Source organism: Gobio gobio (genome assembly GCF_949357685.1).
Source record: "Gobio gobio genome assembly, chromosome: 2".
Lineage (NCBI taxonomy): Eukaryota > Metazoa > Chordata > Actinopteri > Cypriniformes > Gobionidae > Gobio > Gobio gobio.
Genome location: NC_137098.1, coordinates 50,650,352 through 50,676,283, shown reverse-complemented (window position 1 = coordinate 50,676,283; position 25,932 = coordinate 50,650,352). Strand labels below are relative to the sequence as shown.

The 25,932-nt window shown below is 40.7% G+C and overlaps 1 protein-coding gene across 4 annotated transcripts in view; it reads left to right on the top strand.

The window, feature by feature from the left end:
• The window catches only part of plekha7b (pleckstrin homology domain containing, family A member 7b), a 139,404-nt gene extending 114,670 nt beyond the window's left edge, over positions 1-24,734 (top strand). For 3 of the 4 annotated variants that reach the window (XM_079810525.1, XM_079810527.1, XM_079810526.1), the window contains 10 exons: positions 2-167; positions 290-444; positions 528-719; positions 819-921; positions 2,113-2,207; positions 5,905-6,114; positions 7,915-8,097; positions 14,387-14,520; positions 15,370-15,512; positions 24,053-24,734. In XM_079810525.1, the coding sequence (XP_079666651.1) occupies positions 2-167; positions 290-444; positions 528-719; positions 819-921; positions 2,113-2,207; positions 5,905-6,114; positions 7,915-8,097; positions 14,387-14,520; positions 15,370-15,512; positions 24,053-24,075 (1,404 nt within the window). In that variant the 3' untranslated portion in view covers positions 24,076-24,734. Of the gene's footprint in view, position 1; positions 168-289; positions 445-527; positions 720-818; positions 922-2,112; positions 2,208-5,904; positions 7,417-7,914; positions 8,098-14,386; positions 14,521-15,369; positions 15,513-24,052 lie in introns of those variants that run through there. The other variant, XM_079810528.1, reaches the window with a different exon arrangement.
• Positions 24,735-25,932: the final 1,198 nt, after the last annotated feature.

The window sequence follows — 25,932 nt, the reverse complement described above, 5'->3', positions numbered from 1 at the left end:
GCAGGAGAAATCTCAGCTGAGGAAGGAGCTGTGGCGGATAGAGGACGTGCTTGCAGGCCTGAGTTCCAGCAAAGCCAACTACAGAGTGACCATTGACTCTGTGCAGAATCCAGGTGAGAGCGGGTCCCTGTCTGCCATCACCCCCATGCACTGGAACACAGATCGAGGTACTGAGGTCAAACATCACCACACGCAACTCTGTTTTACTGCATACAGATGCTACTGATAATCATACATGTGTGTTTTTTTGCTTTGTGATGTCGATGTTTGGGATATTTCCATAACCCAGAGAGGAAACTCGTGCCTTCAGCATCATTGTCCGCAGTGCCTTCACTCTCTGTAAGCCCATCCGTGGGTGAACTGAAAGCTGCTCAATCCAGTCCCCATCTCAGCCCGGTGCAGCAGCCCCTGCAGCTTTCACATCCAGCCCACAAGCAAAAATGGGTGAGTGAGTGAAACAAACTAATCAAGATACTACTTTAGTCTATTTATCTTTATTTATGGATGTTTTACGTTTACATATACAGCCTGAGGAAGATGCTCCACCCAGACCCCCCCTCCCTCACCTCTACAGCCCAGATGAACACCCCCCAGCTGTGCCCCCTCTCCCCAAAGAGACCTCGGTCATCCGCCACACATCAGTCCGGGGCCTGAAGCGACAGTCTGATGAGCGGAAACGTGACCGTGAGATCGGGCAGTACACTAATGGAGATCATAAGGTTTGTTACACTCAACAGTACCCGGATAAGGTCAGCTGTCATCTGTGCTAATGGTTAAATGTTATTATTGTTCTGAGCTCTATTCTTCTGGGACTGTAGGTTGAGATACGGGCATTCCTCAGTGAGCCTGAACTGCTGGCAGTTGGTGGACAAATGGGGGGCTTGAGCCGTGAAAGTGGCTACCAAACTCTACCAAACAGAGGTACAAACAGATCTGTACATGCATGACAGCCACAGGTTCGCACAAGGGTACCACACTCACTAAAATGGGAATGTGAGGTTTGGTTCATGTATTGTAAAACACAGTACAGTTAATTGCTGATGTGAAAACATTCCGTAAGTAATATTTTTAATTATTAATTAATTATTATGTATATTTGCTTTGTAGCCTGTGGAGGTGCTTCCCAACTTCCATAATTCCCAATTGGAGAAATTTGACAAATTTTGCAAGTGTGGAAATATAAGTTAATGCATTTAGGCTACATAAGATGCTGTAAATGTGAATTCAGTCTTAACATTACGAAGGAGCCAAAAATGTGAACAATATAATTTCCACCACCAGCAATTTCTTCAAAGAATGCTGTTAAACACGATACATAATTTGAACTGTTACATAATTTTCCTTTGATACAGCAATAGTACCGTTCAAAATTTTGGGGTTAGTAAGATACATTTTTTAAGATATATTAGTACTTTTATTCTGTAAGGATACATTAAATCGATCAAAGTGACAGTTAAGACTTTTTCATTGACAAAATATCTATTTCAATCAAATGCTCTTTTGAACTTTCTATTTATCAAAGAATCCTTTGTATAATGGTTTCCAAAAGAATCCAAATGTATAATAGTTTCCACAAAAATATTAAACAGAACAATTGTTTTCAACGTTGATAATAATTAGTAATGTTTCTTGAGCACCAAATGAGTATATTAGAATGATTTCTTAAGGATAATGCGACACTTTGCCATCACATGAATAACATTACATTTTAAAATAGAAGATAGTTATTTTATTTGTTCTAATATGTCGCAATGTTACTGTTTGTATTTATTTTTATAAATGCAGCCTGGGTGAACATAAGAGACTTCTTTAAAAAAATATAACAAATTCTTACCAACCCCAAACTTTTGAATGTAGTGTACATAATGTTGGACATTGTTAGCAGACAAATTAAAGCTACTAAAAAAATTGTGCTTTAATAGCGCCACAGGGCCAAAAGTGCTCATAGCTGATGAAACACGCTTTCTTAATTGCGTACCTAGTGTGAATGTGATATAAGACTTAGTGGACAGTGATAATGGATGACAGTTATGATGTTTGAAAGTATGATCTATCAGCTCAGAATTTGAGATGGTCTGAAAGATTTGTCTAATCCAGTCCAACTCCTGTTAGGTTTGACTGGCTCATCTTCAAGACTGAACCAATCAACAAACATTTCATCGTTTGTCACCCTCAGAAGAGGAATCACCACCACCACAAGCTTAAAGGTAGGAAGCCAAACAAGTCCTGAAAGTGTCTATTGAGAGGCAGAGGGACATAAATGGTCTCTCATAGTTTGCTTTGGTAGAGCTGACAAGCAGCAGGTTGATTAGATGCAGCAGCAGTACAAACCGCTGAGCACATGAAATAAAAGCAGCCAGTGTGGGCTTGAGCCAGACTGTACTTTGCGAATGAGTTACTGCGGTAGTGTTGCCATGCAGACTGTGAACACAGTGTGTCTCCAACCCTAATGGATTCATGCAGAAAATGTTAACAGAAATGAGCACAGTCAGAAAGAGAGAGAAAAAAAAAAGTTGAAAGAGTCCACAGCTCTGCTGTTACACACATTATTAACAACACATTATACAAAATCAATTCAATTACATTTTTATAAAAAAACTAATATGATTAAATGTACACTATTGTCCAAAAATTTGGTTTGAAAGGAAAATGTTTGAAGGAACGTTTATGAAAGGCGTTTTTTATGTTCACCAAGGCTGCATTTATTTGGTGTGGATACATTGATGACAATCTCTTAAAGGAACACGCCGACTTTTTGGGACTTAAGCTTATTCACCATATCCCCCAGAGTTAGATAAGTCCATACCATTCTCATCCCTGTGCGTGCCATAACTCTGTCGGACGCACCCACCGCTAGCCTAGCTTAGCACAAAGACTGGAGGTAAACGGCTCCATCTAGGAGAAAAAATACTATTTTTTTATTGCAATACTCTTTCTCTACCCTTGCACACATTCCTAGTGTATTGTATAATATAAAATAAATATATATAAAGATTTACAGTGGCAGCTCAGAGCTGTACAGCAGTATTTAAGAATGAAATTCAGTCAAGAGCAGTGAGTGATTTTCTCTTTGTCTTTTGTTGTTTTATTAACATTAAAGGGATAGTTCACTAAAAAATTTAAATTCTTTCATCGATTACTCGTGCTCAAGTTGTTTTAAACCTGAATAAAGTTATTTCTTCTGTTGGACATAAAATATATTTTGAAGAATGTTGGAAACCAACCAGTTGCTGGTCCCCATTGTAGGAAATAATAATATGGAAGTCAATAGTTACCATCAACTGTCTGTGTTCAACAGGAGAAATGAATAAAGGTTTGGAACAACATTAGAGTGAGTAAATAATGACATAATTTTAGAGGTGAACTGTCCCTTTAAGGACAAGCGGCAGCGTGTTCACTATTAGGCTGCGCTACTGTCAATTTAAGACCTGCACGCATCTAATATACAGACAAGCCGATTTTAGTTTCACTTTAGACATAACCGACTGTGTTTTATGTTAACCTTGTGTGTATTTGGCAGTATTAGAGCAGTAAGACTACTTAGTCCAGTAATCACGTGTTTGACAGGCTTTTAGTGTGTGCGCTCAGCTCAATATTTAAACGGCAAGGCTTTAAAACGCATAATGAACTTTCATGATTGTGAATAACTATAATGTTCGATGAGTAGCCTGACACCAGCATTGCAAGCGTGGCTAAACACCCCCTAACTTTAGTGCATAGTGATTGGATATTTGCTCATATCAGCGCGTAGACTCACAGGCACACTCAAACAGAGCCGAAATATTTCAAACAGAGAAAAATAAAAATAATTAATTAAATGGAAAACCGTAATTCACAAGTGCGTATTGAACCGTGAATGTCTTACAGAACGGTTCAATATTATATTGAGAATTGTGGCATCCCTACTAGGAACTATACTCTCATTCCTGCATAGTAATCAATGAACTTTGCTGCCGTACCATGGGTGCAGCGCATAGACCATAAAAAAATATGGACGACGCGACTTCATTGTATTCCACTGACCAGAGTTGAAGCTTTCGTAGGCCCGCACACGGCGCTGACATCTCGGGACCGGAGTTGCGCAGTAGAGAGCAGGAAGTAGAGGCGCGATTATCAAAAGCCCGCCCACACTCTCACAGATGCAGAACAATTCATTATGATGGTGTGAAATAAACAGTTATGGAAATGTAGAAATTAAAGCTAAAGCTCCAATCTCCTCCCAAAAATTGTGAAAAAAACTCTGTTAGTGCCTTAGTGACAACTTCACTCAGAGAAGCCGTCAATCTCAGCTGTCAATCATGACATCACACCCCCTGTTTTTATAGTATCAAATAACTAACTAACTAAAACTAAACTTATTTAAAAAACGAACACTTGAAATGAAATCATTGTGATAAAAACAGCCTAAAAGGACAGAAACTGTCTTTAAGAAACAATTATTTGAAGTGTAGTTTAATTGTTTAGTGTGTCTCACGTCCATTCTACTACATGGAGAGGTGGGGTTTATGAGCTATACTGGGACCAACCACCGGAGGGCGATCGAGGCGCGGAGGCTTCAGTTTCTGAGAGGAGTGCTGCAGGCTAGGTGCAGCAGCGCAATGATATTACGCAGCGCCTGTAAATAGTCCCCAGCACGCTCTCTGTGCAAGCAGGTTGTCACGTTGGTTATGTTGACGGAAGTTTGCGCCTGCTGCACACATGGTACAGCAGCAAAGTTCCTTGATCATTACGCAGGAATGAGAGTATAGTTCCTAGCCATATTGGTCTAGAAAATCGCAACTTTTCATTTTCCGTCGGTCTTAGTACACGATGCACATCGCAACATGTAAATAGGAAAATGTTGGCGTTATTTTGGCACTTATTGAGCAGTAGGCTAGCTAGAGCCGTTTACCTTATGATAAGCTAGGCTAGCGGTGGGTGCATCAGTTATGGCACGCCCAGAGATGAGAATGGCATGTATGGACTTATCTAACTCTGGGGGATACGGTGAATAAGCTAAAGTCCCAAAAAGTCGGCGTGTTCCTTTAAAAAGACAGGCCTTTTGTATGTTTAATTTACAAACTATGTCTCCTTTAGTTTTGAATGAAGATTATGATCTTTCATGCTTCTTATAATTTTTTATTTTTTTGTTAAGTTTTTTTGGGCACAATGTTTATGAACGGCATAGTTGCCTGATGTGTAATTGTCCCTTTTTTTGACGTTCAAGATGAAGTTTAATTATAGACTGTGTATTCTGTGTATCGTCTGTCTAATCAGGAGTCTATTTGAAGAATTTATTTATTTATTTTCACCAGCATTGTTTTTTGTTGTTGTATTTTATTTAATGTTCTAGATGGACCAAAAACTGTAGTTTGTGGGCCGATTATTTGATTGTTCATTATGATCATGATCACCTGAAGACATTGCAGCGTACTTTCTATATAATTATTGAGAAGTAAAATTGTCACACTGACAAAGGCAAAGGCCGAAACGTTTGTACTTTTATTAAATCTCCTATTAATAAAATATGTTTTTAGAGTGGAGACCTTTTTCATTTTTTGGTACTGACATACAGGTCTAAGCACCTAAATAGCTGGGAGAGTGCGGTGAGTGCTGATTAAATGATTGCATTTATTTGATCAAAAATACAGTAAAAACATTAATATTCTGAAACATTATTACAATTTATTCCTGTGGTTGTAAAGCTGAATTTTCAGCATCATTACTCCAGTCTTCAGTGTCACATGGTCCTTCAGAAATCATTCTAATATGTTGATTTGCTGCTCAAGAAACATTATTATCAATGTTGAAAACAGTTGTGCTGCTTAATATTTTTTAGGAAACGGTGATGCATGTTTTTCTCCACACTGTTGCTATGGTGCAGTTTCTTTCAGCATTATTAACACATCTACTGATGTCTCCTAGGAGAGACCAAAGAGTGCCTTGGAGCGGCTATACTCTGGGGAGATTGTGCAGCAGCGCGGCCGCATGAGCGCAGAAGAGCAGCTGGAGAGGATGAAGCGTCACCAAAAGGCTCTCGTACGGGAGCGCAAGAGAACGCTCAGCCAGGGCGAGCGGCAGGCCTCCACATCTCGCGCTTCCGCATCCAGACCCGTGTCTGCAGACCTTGGATCAGTACGTTAGAGCACAATGACATATTTTCCTCCAGAGAGGATTATCGCCATGACATAAATGCACATTCAGCTATTTACACTGTTTTGATGGAGAACTGTAAGATTTGGTGTTAATGCGATCAGCATTTTAAGCATTTTTTTTCAGCATAGTGTTTGCCGCAGGTAAGTGGGTATGTGGGAGGTGTTGCGGAAGGAGACAGGAGAGATTTTATCATATGTTGGCGGGCCACATGGATGGGCTACAGAATAAGAACTTATACAATTTGCCAATGAAAGACATGGATTGTGTTTAGAGGTTTAATAATGGAAGCTGATGTGCTATTTAGTCAAATAACAGGTTTAAAATGTTCTAATGACTCGTATAAGTGTTTAACTTGGGACATGGATCTCAAGGGAGCAGCTCATCTGGGATAGTGAATCAAAGTAGTGTGCTTTTACTTGGGGGCGTTTGAGTAGGCCAAATCCAACACTAACATCAAAATGCTCTTTTAACCTCTAAAACAATAACCCAATGCTCAAAGTTATGGGAAACAAGGTCTGCTGTATTAGTGGACTCATATACTAAACAAAATTTCAAGCACAAGCTCTCAAACCTTTTAGCTGCTCATCACTCAACCATAATAATTATAGCATAACTAAAGTGTGAAACCAGACTATATTGTGCTTACCTCACTCATTTATTTTTTGTTTTATACTAATTGCACCAAATTTCACTTTTCACATCCGGCTTTCTAATATTCTTCCAAAACCTGCAAAATAATTTTCTTCATGCAATTTGGGCCTGACTTGAGGCAAGTAATGCCCTTCTTTGTACAGAATAAATGATTTGATCATATTTTATGTTTGTTGATTTAAAAACAATTTAATTTTCATTTTACAAAACATGACCTGGTTTAACTTACCCTGGCTTTTTTTTAAAAATACTTTTTTTAATATTGCTCCTTGATTTACGAAAATGTATTTGAATGTGTACACCATGAATTGCCTGGGTGATGTATGAATAAGTTGTGTTTATAATTGTACTACTTACTGAACATGTTTTTAATCACTTGTACGGTCATAATAATATAACAGCGAATTGTAGCATAATTTGCAAAGAGAAAATCAGTTGCACGGCTCTGTTTTCCTCTCTTTTTTTGTAGAATTTTGCACATAAGAAAATAAACACTTTGCTAGTAAGAAAAGCAAAAGAAAGTAATTGTTCTTTTTCTGTCAACTGTGAATGTGAAACCGCAGTTTATTTCACGACACACTGATTTATTTTCTTTCCAGTAAGCACAATAAAGCCTGGGAATGAAGCATGTAAATGAAGTCGCAGATGGAGCTTTTTATTGCGTCTTTCTTGGTCTGCAGGAGTGTTGTACGCTACGGTTTGAGAGCTTGAACATGAGACGCTTCAGACGCAATCCAATCACTTTTACATGGTACAGAGGTACAGGAGCGCACCGGGACAATATATAATTATGCTCATGGTTGCAGTTTAACCTAGTTTTGTGTGTTGTTTTTGTGCAGGGCTCTCCTCTTTAAACTTTTCATTTCATGTAAAGTATGAATGTTGGATGTAAACTGATATGTAGAGCACAGAGGTCATTTGGCTTTAATAGTATCTACGGTTCAGGGAGGTTTGGGGGTGGAGGGGGACTTCTCCTTAGTTAAGATCTGTCACAGTATGATCTCTTAAGCGTTACATAGTGTAACTGTAAATGTTTTTGTATACTTTTCTTGTCCTGTAAAAACTAAATTCATGTGTGTGAGGTCTAGATTGGCTGTCTCAGGGTTCTGTGTGTTTCTGTGCCTTCAGTGGAGGAGAGAGCAGGACTTTGATTTGCAGTTAATGGAGCGGGCTGTGCAGGGTGAGGAGAGACCAGTCGAACACAAAGAGAGACAGCGCTCTCGCTCAGATGAATGGCTTACCCTGAGCAGCACACCCATGAGAGAGTTGGATCTGGAGCCTCTGGACTACCAGCTGGACCTCAGCAAAGAGGTAACCATACATACTACCTATAGGGATAATTCCCACATAAAGGAAAATTCTGACAGACACCATTTCCTCCTTGTGTGGATCAGAAAATGCTCAGTAAGCATGCACTTGTGTTGTATGCAGAAAATAAAAAGTGAATGTTAAATTCTCCTTTTCTGTTTCACAGAAGAAAGTAAGTTATGCAGGTTTGAAACCACACGAGTAAAGAATAATTCATGACAGAATTTTCCTTTTTGGGTGAACTATCCTTATTATAAAAGGAAAATCTCAGTGACAGTTGTAAGTACTCTTGGATTTGATAGGTTCATATTACACATAATGTAAGTTTTTTACAAGAATGGAAAATGAATAAAGTAAAGAAATGATTAAAGTCCCCCTGTAGTCAATAATTGTATCAATTAAAACTCATCTTTGATCATCAAAATGGCATATTTAATAATAGCTTGAATGTAACTATACACTCTTGCTTCATTTAGTATACACGGAACCATGAATATGCAAATGAGCCCCGCTCGATGTCTCAGAATGGTAATGCATTTTATGTATCGTTCTCTACAATGCCGGACACATTACAGTAATTAATATGATTAGCCTTTTGCTTGACTACATTATCAAACAGCTAATAATGTGTTGCTAATGTTACACAAACCATGTTCTCATACTCCATCTCAGAGTCAGACAGCTGCCTTCTAAAAAATCTGTATCCTTCATAATGATATCTTAATATAGATCATTTACATAATTCACCGCTATATTGCTAAATGTACCTGATTTTTCATATCAACAGAAAAATATACCGGGATACTCTGGATTCTCTTGAGACTCCCCTGCTTCGCAGCATACCGTAGTAATGACATGCTAAAGCCCGCCCGCACATTGACGTGATTGGTTACAAGGTAGTTTGTGATGTAAGAAACACCGGTGATTTCAAACGGCGCTGTCTTTTTTTCAAGGCAGTTTTAAGGAGAAAATACTGAATATGATTTTGAACATGGTTTGTCTTCAAGCTTATTAAAAACACCACTGTAACAAAGTTCGTAAAGGGACAAGGAAGAAGACAAGGGGTCGGCTTACTGGGACACGAACTCACTTTTATTTCGTGGCAACTTAGGTCATAAACAATGTGCACATCGCACAACTCAAAGTAAATGTTCTCTCTCTCTGTCAACGGTTTGGTTCTGGCAGTTCCTCTCTGCAGCTCTCTCTTCTCTCGTGTCCCAGTGTGTGTCTGTCCAGCTCCTCTCTCTCCCAGTCCCATTTCCTGGGTGGCTTATATCCTGTCTCCCCATGCCAATCACTGAAACAAGAGACAGGTGTTTCTCATTTGGCCTTGATTCACTTACGTGCCGCTCGTCCTCTGACTCTCTCTCCCGTCACAGACTTCGCTAAACCACGCCCCCCTCGCCACATACCCCCACCGCCCGACTCAGGCCGGGGAGCCATCCGGCCTGCAGCCTCCCCCCCCCCATTTCTGGAAAGGAAGTCAGCCACAACCATCTGCGCCCCCGGCCTGTGGATCACCTTGAACTTAAATGGCTGTAAAGCTAGATACCAACGGGTGATCCGCGCGTTGGTATCCTTCATGCGGTGGAGCCACTGGAGAGGGGCGTGGTCCGAACAGAGGGTGAACTCCCTCCCCAGGAGATAGTAACGGAGGGTAAGAACGGCCCACCGGATTGCCAAACACTCCTTCTCAATGGTGCTGTACATCGTCTCTCTCTTAGAGAGCTTGCGACTGATGTACAGCACCGGCCGCTCCTCCCCCTCCCTCTCCTGGGTTAGGACTGCCCCCAGCCCCCTGTCCGACGCGTCCGTCTGTAACACAAAAGGGAGAGAAAAATCAGGTGATTGTAAGAGCGGCCCGCCACACAGAGCAGCCTTCACCTGGGTAAAAGCCTGCTGGCACAGCTCTGACCACTGGACCGGGTCTGGTGCTTCCTTTTTAGTGAGGTCAGTCAGTGGGCTAGTGAGGTCCGAATAATTAGGAACAAATCTCCTATAATATCCCGCTAGCCCAAGGAACTGCCTCACCTCCTTCTTGGTCTTGGGTCTCGGGCAGGTTGCAACTGCTGCTGTTTTGTCAATTTGGGGACGCACCTGCCCATGACCCAAGTGGAAACCCAGATACCTGACCTCTACGCGCCCAATCGCACACTTCTTCGGGTTGGCCGTCAGCCCAGCCAGTCTCAGCGACCTCAGGACGGCGCGCACATGCTCCACATGCCGCTGCCAATCATTACTATAGATGATGATATCATCCAAGTATGCAGCGGCATATGCAGCATGCGGCCGTAGAATTTTATCCATGAGACGCTGAAACGTGGCCGGTGCCCCGAACAACCCGAACGGAAGTGTCACAAATTGGTGTAATCCAAACGGCGTCGTAAAGGCTGTTTTTTCTTTAGACAAAGGCGTTAAGGGGATCTGCCAATATCCCTTTGTTAAATCCAGCGTCGAATAAAACCGAGCCGTGCCTAGCCGATCGAGCAACTCGTCAACCCTTGGCATTGGATATGCGTCGAATTTCGACACAGCGTTCACCTTGCGATAATCCACACAGAACCGTACCGAGCCGTCTGTTTTAGGAACTAAAACTATCGGGCTGGCCCAATCACTGTAGGATTCTTCTATTACTCCCATGTCTAACATCGCCTCTAATTCTTCTTGAACCACTTTTTTTTTGTGTTCTGGTAACCTATAAGGCCGACTGCGAACCACCACGCCCGGCTCTGTCTCGATATGGTGCTGAATGAGGTTTGTCCGACCGGGTACGGGCGAGAACACATCCGCAAAAAGTTCCTGCAACTGGGCTATGTCAGTGAGCTGCAGCGGCGAGAGGTGGTCTCCCCCTGGAGCCAGGGCGAGGGATGTACTTTTTGTGCTTACCTCTGGCCCGAGATCCTCCTCTCCGCTCACGGCCGCTGCCAACATCACTGACTCTGCCTCACTCCATTTTTTAAGGAGGTTAAGGTGGTATATTTGATGTGCCCCACCCCTATCCGATCGAACCACCTCATAATCGAGATCTCCTATTCGCCGTGTGACCACAAACGGCCCTTGCCACTTGGCGAGCAATTTTGAGCTAGAAGTTGGGAGTAATACAAGCACTTTATCTCCCTGTGAAAATTCACGCAGTTTCGTTCCCCTATTGTATAGCCGGCTCTGTTTGTCTTGAGCCTGTAACAAATTCTCCATGGATAGCCGCCCCAATGTGTGGAGTTTTGTTCTCAGGTCCATGACATACTGAATTTCGTTTTTGCCCTGCGATGGTCCGTCCTCCCAAGCTTCTCTGAGGACGTCCAACACCCCCCGGGGCTGACGTCCATAGAGAAGCTCGAACGGGGAAAACCCAGTGGAGGCTTGCGGGACCTCACGTACAGCGAACAACAGGGGTTCCAACCATTTATCCCAATTTTTGGCGTCTTCCTGTACGAACTTTCGGATCATTGTCTTCAAAGTGCGATTAAACCGTTCCACTAAACCATCCGTCTGTGGGTGATAGACGCTGGTGCGGATCGATTTAACGCCCAATAATCCATAAAGTTCGCGTAATGTACGTGACATAAACGCCGTGCCTTGATCGGTGAGGATCTCTTTCGGGATCCCCACCCGGGAGATTAAACTAAACAAAGCCTCCGCAACACTCTTCGCAGAAATGGTACGGAGAGCAATTGCTTCGGGGTATCGTGTTGCATAGTCCACCAGGACCAATGCAAAACGATGCCCCCGTGCGGATCGCTCTAATGGTCCGATGAGGTCCATGCCAATTCTCTCGAAGGGGACCTGCATAAGCGGAAGAGGGCGCAATGGCGCTTTTGAAACGGCCGGTGGATTTACCAGCTGACATTCACGACACGACGCGCACCATCTGCGCACGTTCTCGTGAATGCCCGGCCAAAAAAACCGGACCATTAAACGATTCAGTGTGGCCGCTTGACCTAAATGACCGGCCATAGGATTAGAATGAGCCGCCTGGAAAAGCATTTCCCGACGGCTTTTTGGTACTAACAACTGGGTTGTATCTTGGTTTGACTGAGTGTCCTGGGTCACTCGATACAACCTGTCTTTTAATATGGCAAAATAAGGATAAGAGAGTGGCTGCTCAGGATGGAGGAGCTGCCCGTCGATCGCTCGGACCTGGGCAAACGCATTTTTCAGCGACTCATCTTGGGACTGCTCCAGAGGAAAATCATCGCGGTCAGTGAGGATCAGCCTCTCTACACCACTCCGTTCCTCTGCAACGGTACCCGATGGTCCCGGCTCAGTCTCCCCAACCTGCACAGCCGCTTTCTCTCCCCGCCCCTTCTTTTCCCCAGAGACATCCGCACATAGACACCCCAATAAACTACCAAATGCTGGCCAATTCGTACCCAAAATTAGCGGATGTCGGAGGTGCGGGTTAACTGCCACCTCCACTCTATGCTTTTGTCCCTGAAATTGAATTATAACCGTCACCAGCGGATAACTCACCACATCCCCGTGCACACACCGTACCTTAACCATGCGGCTATTATCCAATGCCAACGACTGTATCAGGCTTTGATGGATAGAGGTCTGGTTACACCCTGAATCCACCAAAGCCGGATAGGTACCCCCCTGAATACTGACTGGTATTTGGTACAGCCCGGCTCGATCAGGGGCAGCCTGAGGCGCATTGGGGACCCGGATCAGCGTTCCCATCTCCATCACTGGGCAGCGATCTATAAAGTGACCCGGGTCCCCGCACCGCCAACAGGCCGGCCCAGACTTCCCCGCCGCCCCAGTGGCAGGAAGGGAATCAAGGGATTGGCGTGGAGAGAAAGGGGAAATGGGACCAGAGGCTGGAGGGAACCCGGCCGGCTCCCTGCCCCTAGAGGGCACCCGCGAGCCCGATGCTCCGCCCTGGAGTTCCTCGACCCGTCCTCGGGGCGGACCTCGGGACTGGAACCCTCCCCTCGTCCGGGGAGCTGGCACCGGCCTAAAAGAAAAGGAAGCAGAAGAAGAGGGGAGAGAGAGAGTAGCCGCCGGCAGGGGTTCGCCGACCCCTGGGCACGCCACCATTTGATCCTCCGCCAGCTGGATGGCTTGGTCCAGCGACGCCGGCCGGTGGCACTGGACCCATTGCGCGGTCTTCCTGGGCAACCGCGCAATAAACTGCTCCAGTGCCACTTGATCGATGACTTGGTCGACTGTCGACTGGCCAAACATCAGCCATCTGCGGCAGGCGTCCCGGAGCTGCTGGGCCAACACGAAGGGCCGGGTGTTCTCCCCTAGTGTCAGCGACCGGAACCGCTGACGATGTTGTTCAGGGGAGAGCCCGACCCGCTGGAGAATGGCCCGTCGCAGGTCGTCATAGACCAGGAGGTTCTGGACTGGCAGTTGTTGGGCGGCTAGCTGCGCCTCTCCGGACAGCAGCAGGATGAGGCGTACCGGCCAGTCCAGTCGTTGCCACCCACATGCCTCCGCGGAGCGCTCGAACAAGTCCAGGAACGCTTCCGGGTCATCTTGTGGCCCCATCTTTGTGAGCTGCATGTGGGTGGATTTGGCCGGGGCAGATGAGGTGTCCCCGGCCGGAACCTCCCGGTCGATGCAGCTCCGGAACAGCTCACGGTCCTGCTGCTGGGCCAGGAGGAGTGCCTGGAAACGCCGCTCCTGCTCCTCCCGGATCTCCAGCATCGACTGATGTTGCTCCCGATGCAGGCCCGCGAGCACCTGGATGACGTCCGCAAATGGCGTCGCTGACGGTGTTTGCATGGCAGCGGCTCTGTCTTCTTCCTCCCGGGTTCCGGCACCAGTGTAACAAAGTTCGTAAAGGGACAAGGAAGAAGACAAGGGGTCGGCTTACTGGGACACGAACTCACTTTTATTTCGTGGCAACTTAGGTCATAAACAATGTGCACATCGCACAACTCAAAGTAAATGTTCTCTCTCTCTGTCAACGGTTTGGTTCTGGCAGTTCCTCTCTGCAGCTCTCTCTTCTCTCGTGTCCCAGTGTGTGTCTGTCCAGCTCCTCTCTCTCCCAGTCCCATTTCCTGGGTGGCTTATATCCTGTCTCCCCATGCCAATCACTGAAACAAGAGACAGGTGTTTCTCATTTGGCCTTGATTCACTTACGTGCCGCTCGTCCTCTGACTCTCTCTCCCGTCACAGACTTCGCTAAACCACGCCCCCCTCGCCACAACCACATAGACATATAAAAAACATTTAGAAAGCTTGATTTTCACCACAGGGGGTCTTTAAACATAAAAGTTTGAATGATAGATTTCAGAATTAAGTGATTGATGGTATATGTTTGATCTCAATGGCTGTATAGCTGTCAAAGCCTCAAAAGGTGGCCATCCCTGAGCGCTATGTGGACCTGGATCCCGAGGAGCCCCTCAGCCCTCAGGAGATGGAGGCTCGACATCGTAAAGTGGAACGAATCAAGAGCATCCTGGCTAAGTCCAGGTACTGACAGATCAGTCTCATTTAACACAGCCACTCTTATAATCATCTTTATAGATGCTTTATTGCCATTGTATAGATTACCATTAAAAATGTAGGGTTGGTAAGATTTTTTAAATCCCTTATGGTCCCTTATGGTCACCAAGGCTGCATGAATTTGATCAAAAATAGAGTAAAAACTGTAATATTGCGAAATACTATTACAGTTAAAAACAGCATTTTCTAATTTAAATATTGTTTAAAATGTGATTTAGTCTTGTGATTGCAAAGCTGAATATTCAACAGACTTCAGCATCACATGATCTCTCAGAAATCAATCTAATATGCTGAGTTAATGCTCAATAACTATTTAAATTAATTTCCCTTTTATTATCATTGCTTAAAATATAACAATTAGTTAGCAAACCTTACGGCGCATCCACACAAAATCAATAGGTACTGTATAACTATGACACAGTAAGTATAATACATTTCAATTCAATAACTTTGGCAACTGATGTGAGGTATTGCATGTAAAGATATTGCACATCATTATCTTGCAGTGGCCCTATAGACAATTAGTGCAAATGGTATTTATTATTATATCAGTGTGTTAAACTCATATGCTTCTTAATATTTGTGTGTGATTTATCACGATTCATTGATGAATAGAAAGTCCAAAAGAACAGCATTTATTTGAAATAGTAAATATATTTATAATGTTATAAAATATTTCTGTCTCTTTTGATCAATTCAATCCTTGCTGATTAAAAGTATACTGACCGCAAAATGCTGAGAACATATTTCTTACACTTTTCTCTCGTTCAATCTGATGTACCTGTTTTTTTCTTTGTGTGTGTGTGTGTACGTAAGTGTCCAGAATATACCTTCTCCTGCAGCAGTAGACAAGCCAGTGCTTCCGGATATAGACTCTGCTCTACAAGAGCAGGAGAGAATCATCACCATGTCCTATGCCTTAGCATCAGAGGCCTCACTCAAGAGCAAACAAGTGGCAGGTAAACAAACCAGGAGGATTATTGTTCTACCCAGTGAATCAATCTCTTCAAATTACTTGTCGATACACTCCATATTCTATGAGAGCAAATCCTGTATTTTTTACATTGCATTTATAAGTCAAATCACTGACTGTACATTTACATGTACTGTATGTTTTAGCAGTAAGTAACCCTGTGAAAAGCAAATATCATGTTAAATGGCAAGTGCAAGGACAGGTAGTTTAAAGGGCACAATGTACGTTAAGATAGGCTGAGGAAGATGAATGAGAGAAGCCCATAATAACCATACAGTCATTGCCAGAGCTCCATTTGAATAGATTAATTTCAGATATGGTCTGCAGTGCACCTTGACAGTTCAAATACTCTGTGAAAAGATCAAGGTAAACAGGAAGAAAACACTCCAGAAACAGTTATTTGTAATGCTAATCTGACAGTGCCAATAAAACTTCCTAAACCATCACACTGACGACTACAGAATAACTGTGAGCGTTCTGAGAAACGGTCCACCCCGTTTCAAAACATCGGCAATGGAGGCGTGATGAGGAAGAAGAAAGAGCAAAGCCAAGCCTATCAACCGCAACGTTAATAACTGAACATTATTCCTTATTAGCGCAGATCTGACGAGTAAAGATGCTTGCTAATTGGGAGACATGTCGGATCTTTCAGGCTGGGAGGAATCTCTTGATGAGGCCATTTTTTTCCGAGCCGATCAATGACCCAGTTGAATATGCACCAGGGCTTGTTCACTCTGCATCCCGTGGCAGCACTTTGAACATCTTTCTGAAATGGCATAAAAGCACACCATCGTTTCATCTTTACTTCTTACAGAGGCCTCACTCACTCTGCCAGGTCTAACCTTCAGACTGGGAGCAGCGTGTCTCTCTTAGTCACACAGATTTGCAGTCAATTCGTCCTGACGTGATGGATCATAATGTGTAAGGCAGTATGGCGTAGTCAACAATTATCACAGTATTTCCATTGGAGAACATGTCAGAATACCTTATATGAGGAATCTCATCTGTGAAGGCAGATCTGGGTTTTGATCACCCACTGCATCTTTGTGCATTTATTTTGAGCTCATGAGTGCATAAAAAGACTAAGATAGTCAGAGCTGTGGCCTGTAAGCAAACCGTATATAAAAAAACCTTTCTTTTTGTTAGACAAACTTTATTTTAAAAGTTGAACGAACTATTGAATGTAGAAAAAGTTACACAAACAAATTGTTGACAGTTTTCATGCTGGTTAGTATGAGCAACTTAAAATATTAAACAGCAAGAACTTACAGTGACAAGTTTGGAGGTGAGGGTCCAATTAACAGGTTGATGCACTTGAATAGTTGTGTTTTTGCTCAAAGCATGTGAATTTATGATGACAAATGTTTGTTATTCAGAAATAATAGTTGTTTTAGTTTTATGTAGTGTTTAAAAAAAAAAAAGTAATGTTCCCATCACAGTGATAAGTGTTCTCTTTGGCAACGTTTCTTCCATTTCAATGAGTATACACAACTTGTTTCGGTGTCAAAGTCCCTTTAAGTCATTTCACTCGGCGGCCATCTTTGAAACACCTCTCGGGCATGCAAGTGCAGCTCCTATCTCTCTCTAAACACTCGAATCATGATTTCAAAAAACCCTGCATTTTTCAGCCTAGACAAAGCTAATGCGCATGCACAATCCTAATCGTGTGTCTCAGAACACTGCCTGTTTCTATAGCAACCAGAGCTCCTAATGCCAGCTGCAGATACTAATGACTTTACTAATCAGCGATTGGCTCTTTCATTTAGAAGGTGGGACTTATTCGCCATATTTGAGATTTGGCGTTGCACTTACTCCCATTTATAAGGAATCGGAGGGCACCATCTTCCTATATATAGTCTTTGTCGGTGTATAAGTAACTGTATAACCTTTTCAGTTTGCTCAACAAACTGATACAATGAACTAAGTTTTATGTCACTATTATGTAATATTAATGATCAGCTTAATGTAATGTAAAAACATTATTAATTTTGATTTTACAGAACTTATATTGTTTGACCAACTTTAAGTTAATACAGCCATTTTTCTGTAAGTTGAGTATACTGGTTGCCTCAAGTTTTTGAGTTTTCTCAACTTCTGTAACAAATTTAACAGTGCATTATCTTGGCATATTGAATTGTAGTGCTCGTGAGGGCAGCACTTGTTGGCTTGTGACATCGCCTGGTTCCACTAACCCTCTTTTCAACGTTGTTTTATGTTATGTCTGTTCCATCGATAAAATTGGAAGAAAAGGCAAAACAATTTAGCTAAGACCGCTACCTACTGGTCCAAAGGTGGAATACCTGCTAGAGCGGCCAAGGCCAACCTGGTTAAAGCTGGTAGACCACCTTGGTTAAAGGAATAATTTGTAAAATGTAAATGTACTCACCCTTATATTGTTCCAAACCTGCATGACTTTATTTCGAATGTGGAGGAGTTAGTGCCTATGGGCACTTGGGATTTCATGTTTTTAAAAGGATGCAAAAGCACCACCAAGGTGTTCTATGCAACTAGTGTGCTATATTCCTAATCTTTTGATTTTAGATAAGCAGAATGTAAGTCATTATTTGGTGAACTGAAAACACATTACTGTTCAGACGTTTTTGGTCATTTGGAATTTTTTATGTTTTTTAAAGAAATCTGTATTTTTTTTAATCATATGCTCAGTAAAAAAGGTAATATTGTGAAATATTACAATTTAAAATAACTGTTTTCTATTTTAATATAATTTAAAATATAATTTATTCCTTTGATGGCCCAGCTGAATTTTCAGCATAATTACTCCAGTCTTCAGTGTCACATGATCCTTCAGAAATCATTCTAATATGCTGATTGGTGGTCAAGAAACATTATAAGCAATGTTGAAAACAGTTGAGCTGCCTAATAATTGTGTTGGAAACCCTGATAATAATTTTCAAGATTCTTTGAATAAAGTTCCAACAAACAAGAAATTTTTGTAACAATGTAAAAGTCTTTTAACGTTTGATTAAAATACATCTTAATGATTTTAATACATATTTTCTGAATTAAAGTATTATTATTATTATTTTAAAATAGGCTAAATCTCATGAATGTGCCAATGAAAGTAAATTTCAGTAAATAGCTAACCTGTTCTTCACATAAAGTGATTGTATTGTTTCACAAGACTTTGTATTAGGCCCGTTAATCATACAGACATGTTTGTGGTGCTTTGGCTTCCTTTTTAAAAACAAGAGAAACCAGTACAGCTGATTGTTTAAAAGGTCCCCCTTTGCGTTACATGAAAGAATGGAAGTCATACAGGTTTGGAATTACATGAAGGTGAGTAAATGAGGAAAAATATTTTTTTGGGGGTGAACAAACTTAACATTTTAAGTTTGACCGCATTGATGATCACAGACCATTCTTTTATACACACAAATGTCTGTTTGTAGTGTGTAGCAGCTGTTAACTGTGTCACTAGCTCTCTGTTTGTTACTCCTGTACACCCCTCTGTTCCTGTTTCTGCTTTAGCCTCACCGCCGGTTAACAGTCCCACCTCACTCCCTCAACCTCCACCACCTCCTCCTCTTCCTCCCCCCGCTCCTGTTGCCGTCTCTACGGCTCAGTCTGCTCCCCCTCCCCTGAGCAATGGAATTCACTACACCTTTGTCTAATCAGAGAAAAAACTAAGTAAGAACTAACCGTTTAGCACGTAAATGTGCTTTTGCTAATTGTTCTGTGTGTGTTTGACACCTCTGCATGCTGCATGATTGTGCTTCATCAGGGCTTGTGCTGTACTAGTAACTTCATGAGTAGTGTAGATTCGCCCCCCTCTAACAACTGCCTCTACATCTGGAGATAAAGAGGTGTGTAAATTGTGTGCAAATTGGCTTTTTGTCTGTTGATAAGCCTAAAAGGCCATAAACAAATGCTGTCTTTTGTGAAATGTTTATAATTAAGACTCTGGGAATCACGGAGGCAGCACATATCGTTGTGTTGCCAAACACCACTTGCTTTGCCATCTGCAAAGAGCTTCGCCATTTTGATGTCTGTGACTGCAATAAAGAACAGAATGGCTGAAAAAACAACAACAAAAAAAACAAGCACAGACATTTGTCTTTGCTGACTTTAGATGCTGTTTCAGTGCAGCTCATGAAAAAGTGTGGATGGCACAGTCTGTTCCTCTTTCACCTGCTTTGTGTGTTCTGATTCCCAGCATGCCCTAAATCAGTGCATTGCAAGCCTTCTCATTTGAGCTGTTTCATATACGAGGCGCTGTCTACAAATACAGTACACTTCTTTTCTTTTTTTAGGTGTTAAAGGCTCAAATGTCTTTGCTGTTTACCATGAGAACTCTCAGATAAACCACTATCTAACAAAAATGAACCTAGCATCAATAGTAGATCATTTTACCTCATACCTAAAGAAGTCTTAAAGCTATATGATTTTTTTTTATATTCAAATTGATGTAGTCAAAACTAATATCTATTTTTAATTCATATTAATCACCATAACTGTGATATTTAGCTCTGTCCCACAACTACTTATCAAATAACTCTCATTAATATGCAACTACATATCATCTAACTCTCATTAGAGTATTAGCAGACTGTTAGGTTGGGTATCAGATTAGGGTTAGTAGAATAATTTGACATGTACTTGCAAAGTTACGGTAACACTTTAGTATGGGGAACATATATTCACTATTAACTATGACTTTTGCCTCAATAAGCTCCTAATTTACTGCTTATTAATTGTTAGTAAGATAGTTGTTGTATTGTTTAAGTTTTGGTATTGGGTAAGGGGTAGAATATGTCCATGCAGAATAAAGCATTAATACTATATGTGCTTTATAAGGACTAATAAACAGCCAATATGCAAGCTAATAAGCAACTAGTTAAAAGTGAGAATTGTTCCCCATACTAAAGTGTTACCAAAGTTACTTAAATGCAGTAGAATGTAAGTTGAGGGAACATCAATATAACATTTTAGCAGATATTAAGCATGCCACTCTACTAATACTCTAATGACTGGAAGCTGACAAAGTTACCTTCAAAAAATTAAATAAATGAATATATTAATCTCATGAGATTAATGTCCAACTTTTCTGAAGGTTAAAAATCTTATTTTTTTAAGTATTGAGTCCTGTTTTGTACTTTATTTGTGGACAGTACCATGATTATAATATACGAGAGATTCGAGTCATCTCATTGCTGTACATTTTATACGTTTATTAGCCAATCCATTTAATCACTGAATGCCTGAGCTGTCTGTGTTATTCTGCTGTTTCAGCAGCATTTGAATGAAATTGAGCTGCATGGTGCATGTCATGCACATGCACGTTTGAAGTGTGTTTAACGCAACATTGTCTTTATGTAATATGCTGCACAGAAAGAAGGAGAGTGGAGAGTGTTTACCTGTCTGCTATATAGTAAGGTAATCAGGGGCGGATCTAGAAAATGATTTATCCGTTGGCAAGGGGGTTGCATGATGACTGTGAGGGGTGGCAACACCAAAGCAAACAAGCATTCAATCATCTTTACTTAAAGGGATAGTTCACACAAAAATGGAAAATTCTGTCATCACTCACTCACCCTCAAGTTGTTCCAAACCTGTATGGGTTTCTTTCTTCTGTTAAACACAAAAGAAGATATTTTAAAGAATGTTGGTAATCAAACAGTTGCTGGTAGCCATTGATAGTAGGTAAAAATACTATGGAAGTCAATGGCTACCGTCAATTGTCTGGTTACCAACATTCTTTAAAACATCATCTTTTGTGTTCAGCAGAAGAAAGAAACTCAAACCGGTTTGGAACAACATGAGGGTAAGTAAATGATGACAGATTTTTCATTTTTGGGTGAACTATCCCTTTAATCCAGGGGTTTTCAAACTGGGGTCCGGGGACCCCCAGAAGGTTCTAAGGGTTCCAAAAATGGAAAAAAGTCTACTCTAACTGTTTAATTTCTAAATGTTTCTCTCCTTACTTGCCTTATACATACATTCCAGAATTGTATATGTTTGCTGTGTATCTTTAGTGATTTTTTGTCACTATAGTCCCCTTTATCTCGCTCACTGGGGTTGTAAGGCACTATTCTTAACGCAGTACGTAAGCTGCTTGCATACATTTATTGTGAAAGTTGCTTATACAAAAGATTTTTCATTGAAAATGTTCTTCTTCAAGTTTATACATTCAACATTAAGTATAGCCAATTTAAGTTATATGTTATGTTTATAATGTTATACGTAATATGTTGTATTTATAATGTCACACTTACTAACAGTTTAAATGTTTTTTCTTACATAAAAATAGATGGATTTTTAGGAAGGGTGTCCCTCATAAAGGTTCATCATATTTGGGGGTCCTTGACATCATAAAGTTTGGAAGCCCTCATATATACTACATCTACTATAATTGAAAAAATAATAGCCACAAGAGGCATGTATTTGTTCATTTGTTTTTTTACAGAAAAGTCCAACTTGAATCTTAACAAAATTTTAGGGATTAATGAAGCAGTTTACCACAACACACAGATGTCAAAAGGGCAAATGACTTTCCAAGGAAATCACTCTCTCTTACCGTCATATTAAACGGGTAAAAAAATACCCCTCTAAATATGTTTACTGTTGTAAGGCATGTGATCATAATACAGTATATGTGGTGTAAGTGTGTTAGACTTATATTTAACAATTAAATTTAGACAAATCACGTTATAGGTTTAAATTTAAAATGAATGTGAACCTAACATTATCAGCGGAAAACTTTATCTGAAGCATTTGTTAAATCTCTTTTAATTTTTATCATTTATTTCTATAATATGTGTATTGCTGTTTAAGTACTTGTCTTATTATTCATACCACAATAGAACATAAGTGTCTTTTATAGACATTTTAAAATATATATTATCTTGAAAAAGACAAATAAAATCGGCGTCTATAAAAAGTTGAGTTCAAGTTTAAGTTATTTTAACTTTCGAATTTGCTAAAAGGAACTGCCAAAATATCAAAGCTCTGAGACTTCTTAACAGAGTTGGAAATGTCTGTATTACAGAAGGTCATCCAAAACCACAACCATATAGCAACTACCTAGCAACACTTGAGCCACAACCCAGAACACCCTTCTGTTTGTCTATCCTGACCTTCAAACTATATTAAATGAAGAAAATACCTTGTCAAGTCAACATAAAGTTTGTCTTTCAAAAATAACTAGATTAGATTACAGAGGTCATTAACTAGACAAGATTAGATTCTTACCTAACTCTGCTATTAGTTTCCGTGATCAGGATCTACTTATCTACTTTATTTCGTCGGATGTCAAATATATCCATGATGAAAGTGTAACAAGCAAAAGTGAGAATCCGCACACCACAAATAGTTAGGGTACATGACGCAGGTCAAAATAAACAACGAGAAGCATTGTGGAAAATAATACTACATATGTATATATAAATAATGGACAATTTGTTTGTGAATTGGGCTACTACAGTGGTTGTGCTGTGTTTCTAACTCACCAAAAAGAACCAGTTCATAAGAGTCATATCTGTTAATGAAGTTGACTTGCAGCAGACATGTTTTCTTGCCATTTTTTCATGCTAGATATTTTTTTGAGTCACCACATTAAAGCACAGCTGCTAAAATGTTGTACAGAAAACGCTGCGTTAATTTGTATTTTATACTGGGACAAATCTGGGGTGGCAATGCTTTTTCTTAGGGTTTTCTCGGGGAGGCAGTTGCCACCCCGGTAGATCCGCCCCTGACGGTAATGGTTATGTTATTAAAAAAGAGGCAGTTATTTAAAAAAGGTAGTTGAGTTTAAGAGACTAAGTACTTGCAACACGGGAATTTCAACTATAACTTTTTTCCCCTTCATTTTAGCACATTGACAAATTTCTTTTTTTTCTTAAAGGTGCCCTACCAAGCAAAACCGTTTTTACTTGTATTTTTTTTTTTAAATACGTTAGGTCCATATGTGTTTGTGTTATGTCATGAATGTGAAAATGAACTGCTACCTAATAAGCGGACAAATCAGGCCATTTACAAAAGCTGGTCAGTCTGACGTGGTGTTGCCTGAGCTCATTACTATTCGTGAGCTCGCCCAGTTGAGACCGTGCCCACAGAATTCATCTAGCTCAGTGAACTTTTTCGTATACAGTAAGGATGGCTGAAGGTCATATGTATATATGGCAGTATACCTGAAGAAGCTATTTCTGCAGCCATTCCAGACAATAGTAAACAAAGTTCCTCTACTTGTTGCGCTGGTAAAGGATGCCGATAGCCAGGCTCTCATTAGCCTGTTAGCCAATCAGAGTCAAACAGCTTAGCTCGTAGCTTGAATATTAATGAGAACTGGCGCAAAGTCTTCCTGCAGGCTTTATATACCACGCTAGAATGACTTTAAACAAGGTAACCTTTTTCCACATAAAAATGTTACAGAGTCCATGGTAGAACTTCAGACATTACCACAAAAGTAATGAAATGCATGTGGCAGGGCACCTTTAAGTGTAATGTGTTATTTTGTTTTGCTTAGTTTTTTTCGCATTTGACATCTCTTACTCTTTATCTCTTTTCTAGCCAAAGCTGTGTCTGGATATTGAGGTGCTGTCACATTCTGAAAACCGCACTAGTGGTGGACAAACTTAAACTCTGCTTATCGAATCACATCGCTCACATTTAGAGATGACGTTAGCGCACTTTTGGACTCACATGGGAACTCACTTCTGAAATGCATTTTTGTAGAGCTATTATTTGATATGGACTTTTTGCTGTGGAAACTGCTGTGCATATGTACAAGATCTAACCATGATAACCCAGATATAGAGAGCCATTTTATACACATTATTGCACTTTTAATATACACCGTATTGTAGAGAACATTTAAAAGCTCATGTTTTACTTCTCAAGGCAAGATAGAAGTCTGGATGGAGTTCAGTAATGACAAAAAAAGTATTATACATGTGACGCATTATGAACATGAAGGGTACAAAAATGTCAAATGTCGATTGTATTTTGTCAATTCAGATGATATTCTTACACCAAATCACTTGAAATATTATTTTTATGTATCCAGCACTGCCAGTTTCCAGTTAGCTTGCCAAATGCATTTTATTTTTGTTGACAAAGTTAGGGGGGGAAAAAATAACATAAAATAATATTTTCAGACAGGATTTGTGGGAAAGGGGTTGGGGAGGGATATGCCACATACTTTCTTTTTTTTTTTTAAAGAAACTGTAAATATTAAAGATATTAACAAGCTATTTGTCTTTTATTCTGTTTGTGTTGTCAATGAAAGGAGAGAAAGAGAGAACAATTTCAAGTTTTCAGCTTCAGAAGAAAAGTGATGTCAAATAAGGCATTTGTGAAATTGTTTTGGAGGTTTTGCATTTGCATTGCATTAAAAGCAATCATCATCTCCAGTCTCAAAAAGTAATCTGAAATGACACATTTTGTGAATATCTTCTGAACTCACCTTGTGTTTTATTCCCCACGTATTCAGTTAATAAAAAATAATAAAATATAAGTAAATGAAGAGAGAACCTTAATTTTGAAATTCCTTTTCCACCTATGCTGTAACAGTCTCTCTTTTTGCCTTTTTTTACATAGAAAAAAATGATTGCCCATTAACGTGCTCTCATCATCACTTCAAGGATTTCCTTTAAAATGTGCATTAAGTGTTTTGACCCCTATATGCTGTATAGGTTATAAAGATAAGAATTTTAACTTCAACAGCGCTTTCTACATTTTGATCAGCATTTCATGTATAATTTATTTATTAAATGCTGATAAAAAAATTTAGAAAGCTTTGTAAAATTAAAATTGTGTTGAGGTTTCATTCTAAGGGCCCTAATTTAATCAAAAAGCACATGGTCTAAAACGCATGGTGCAAGTGCACTTAGGCCGTGTCCAAATCCACTTTGGCTAGTTCAACAACGGGCATGGTCTAAAAGGGTTGTCCCTATTCTCTTAATGAGTCATGGATGTGTTTTGGACATAACGTGCAATACACCAATCAGAGTCTCATCTCCCATTCCCTTTAAAAGCCAGTTGCGCTTGCACCATTGCAGATTCGCTATTTATGTGGCAGAATTTGCGAGTGGAAAGGCTGAATGCTCCAGAGAGGAATCCTTTTATTTTTTATATGCTGCTGCGCATCCCTGTGTGTGTAATAAGCAGAGTGTATGTGCGTTGTGGACCCGCCTATTGGTGCATATTACTAACGTGCTCTTTAAATAAATAAATAAATAATGCTTTCCTGTAGCTCAGACAGTAGAGGATGGCGCTATCAACGCCAAGGTCATGGGTTCGATTCCCAGGGAAAGCAAGAAGTGATGTTTTATAAACAAGGTTCGGGAGAAGCACGTTCAGATAATTGACACAGGTGGAGAGCACTCAGCTAATCAACAATAGAGGTATATATATCTACCTCCGTTTGTTGACAGTTATCAGCAACCCTT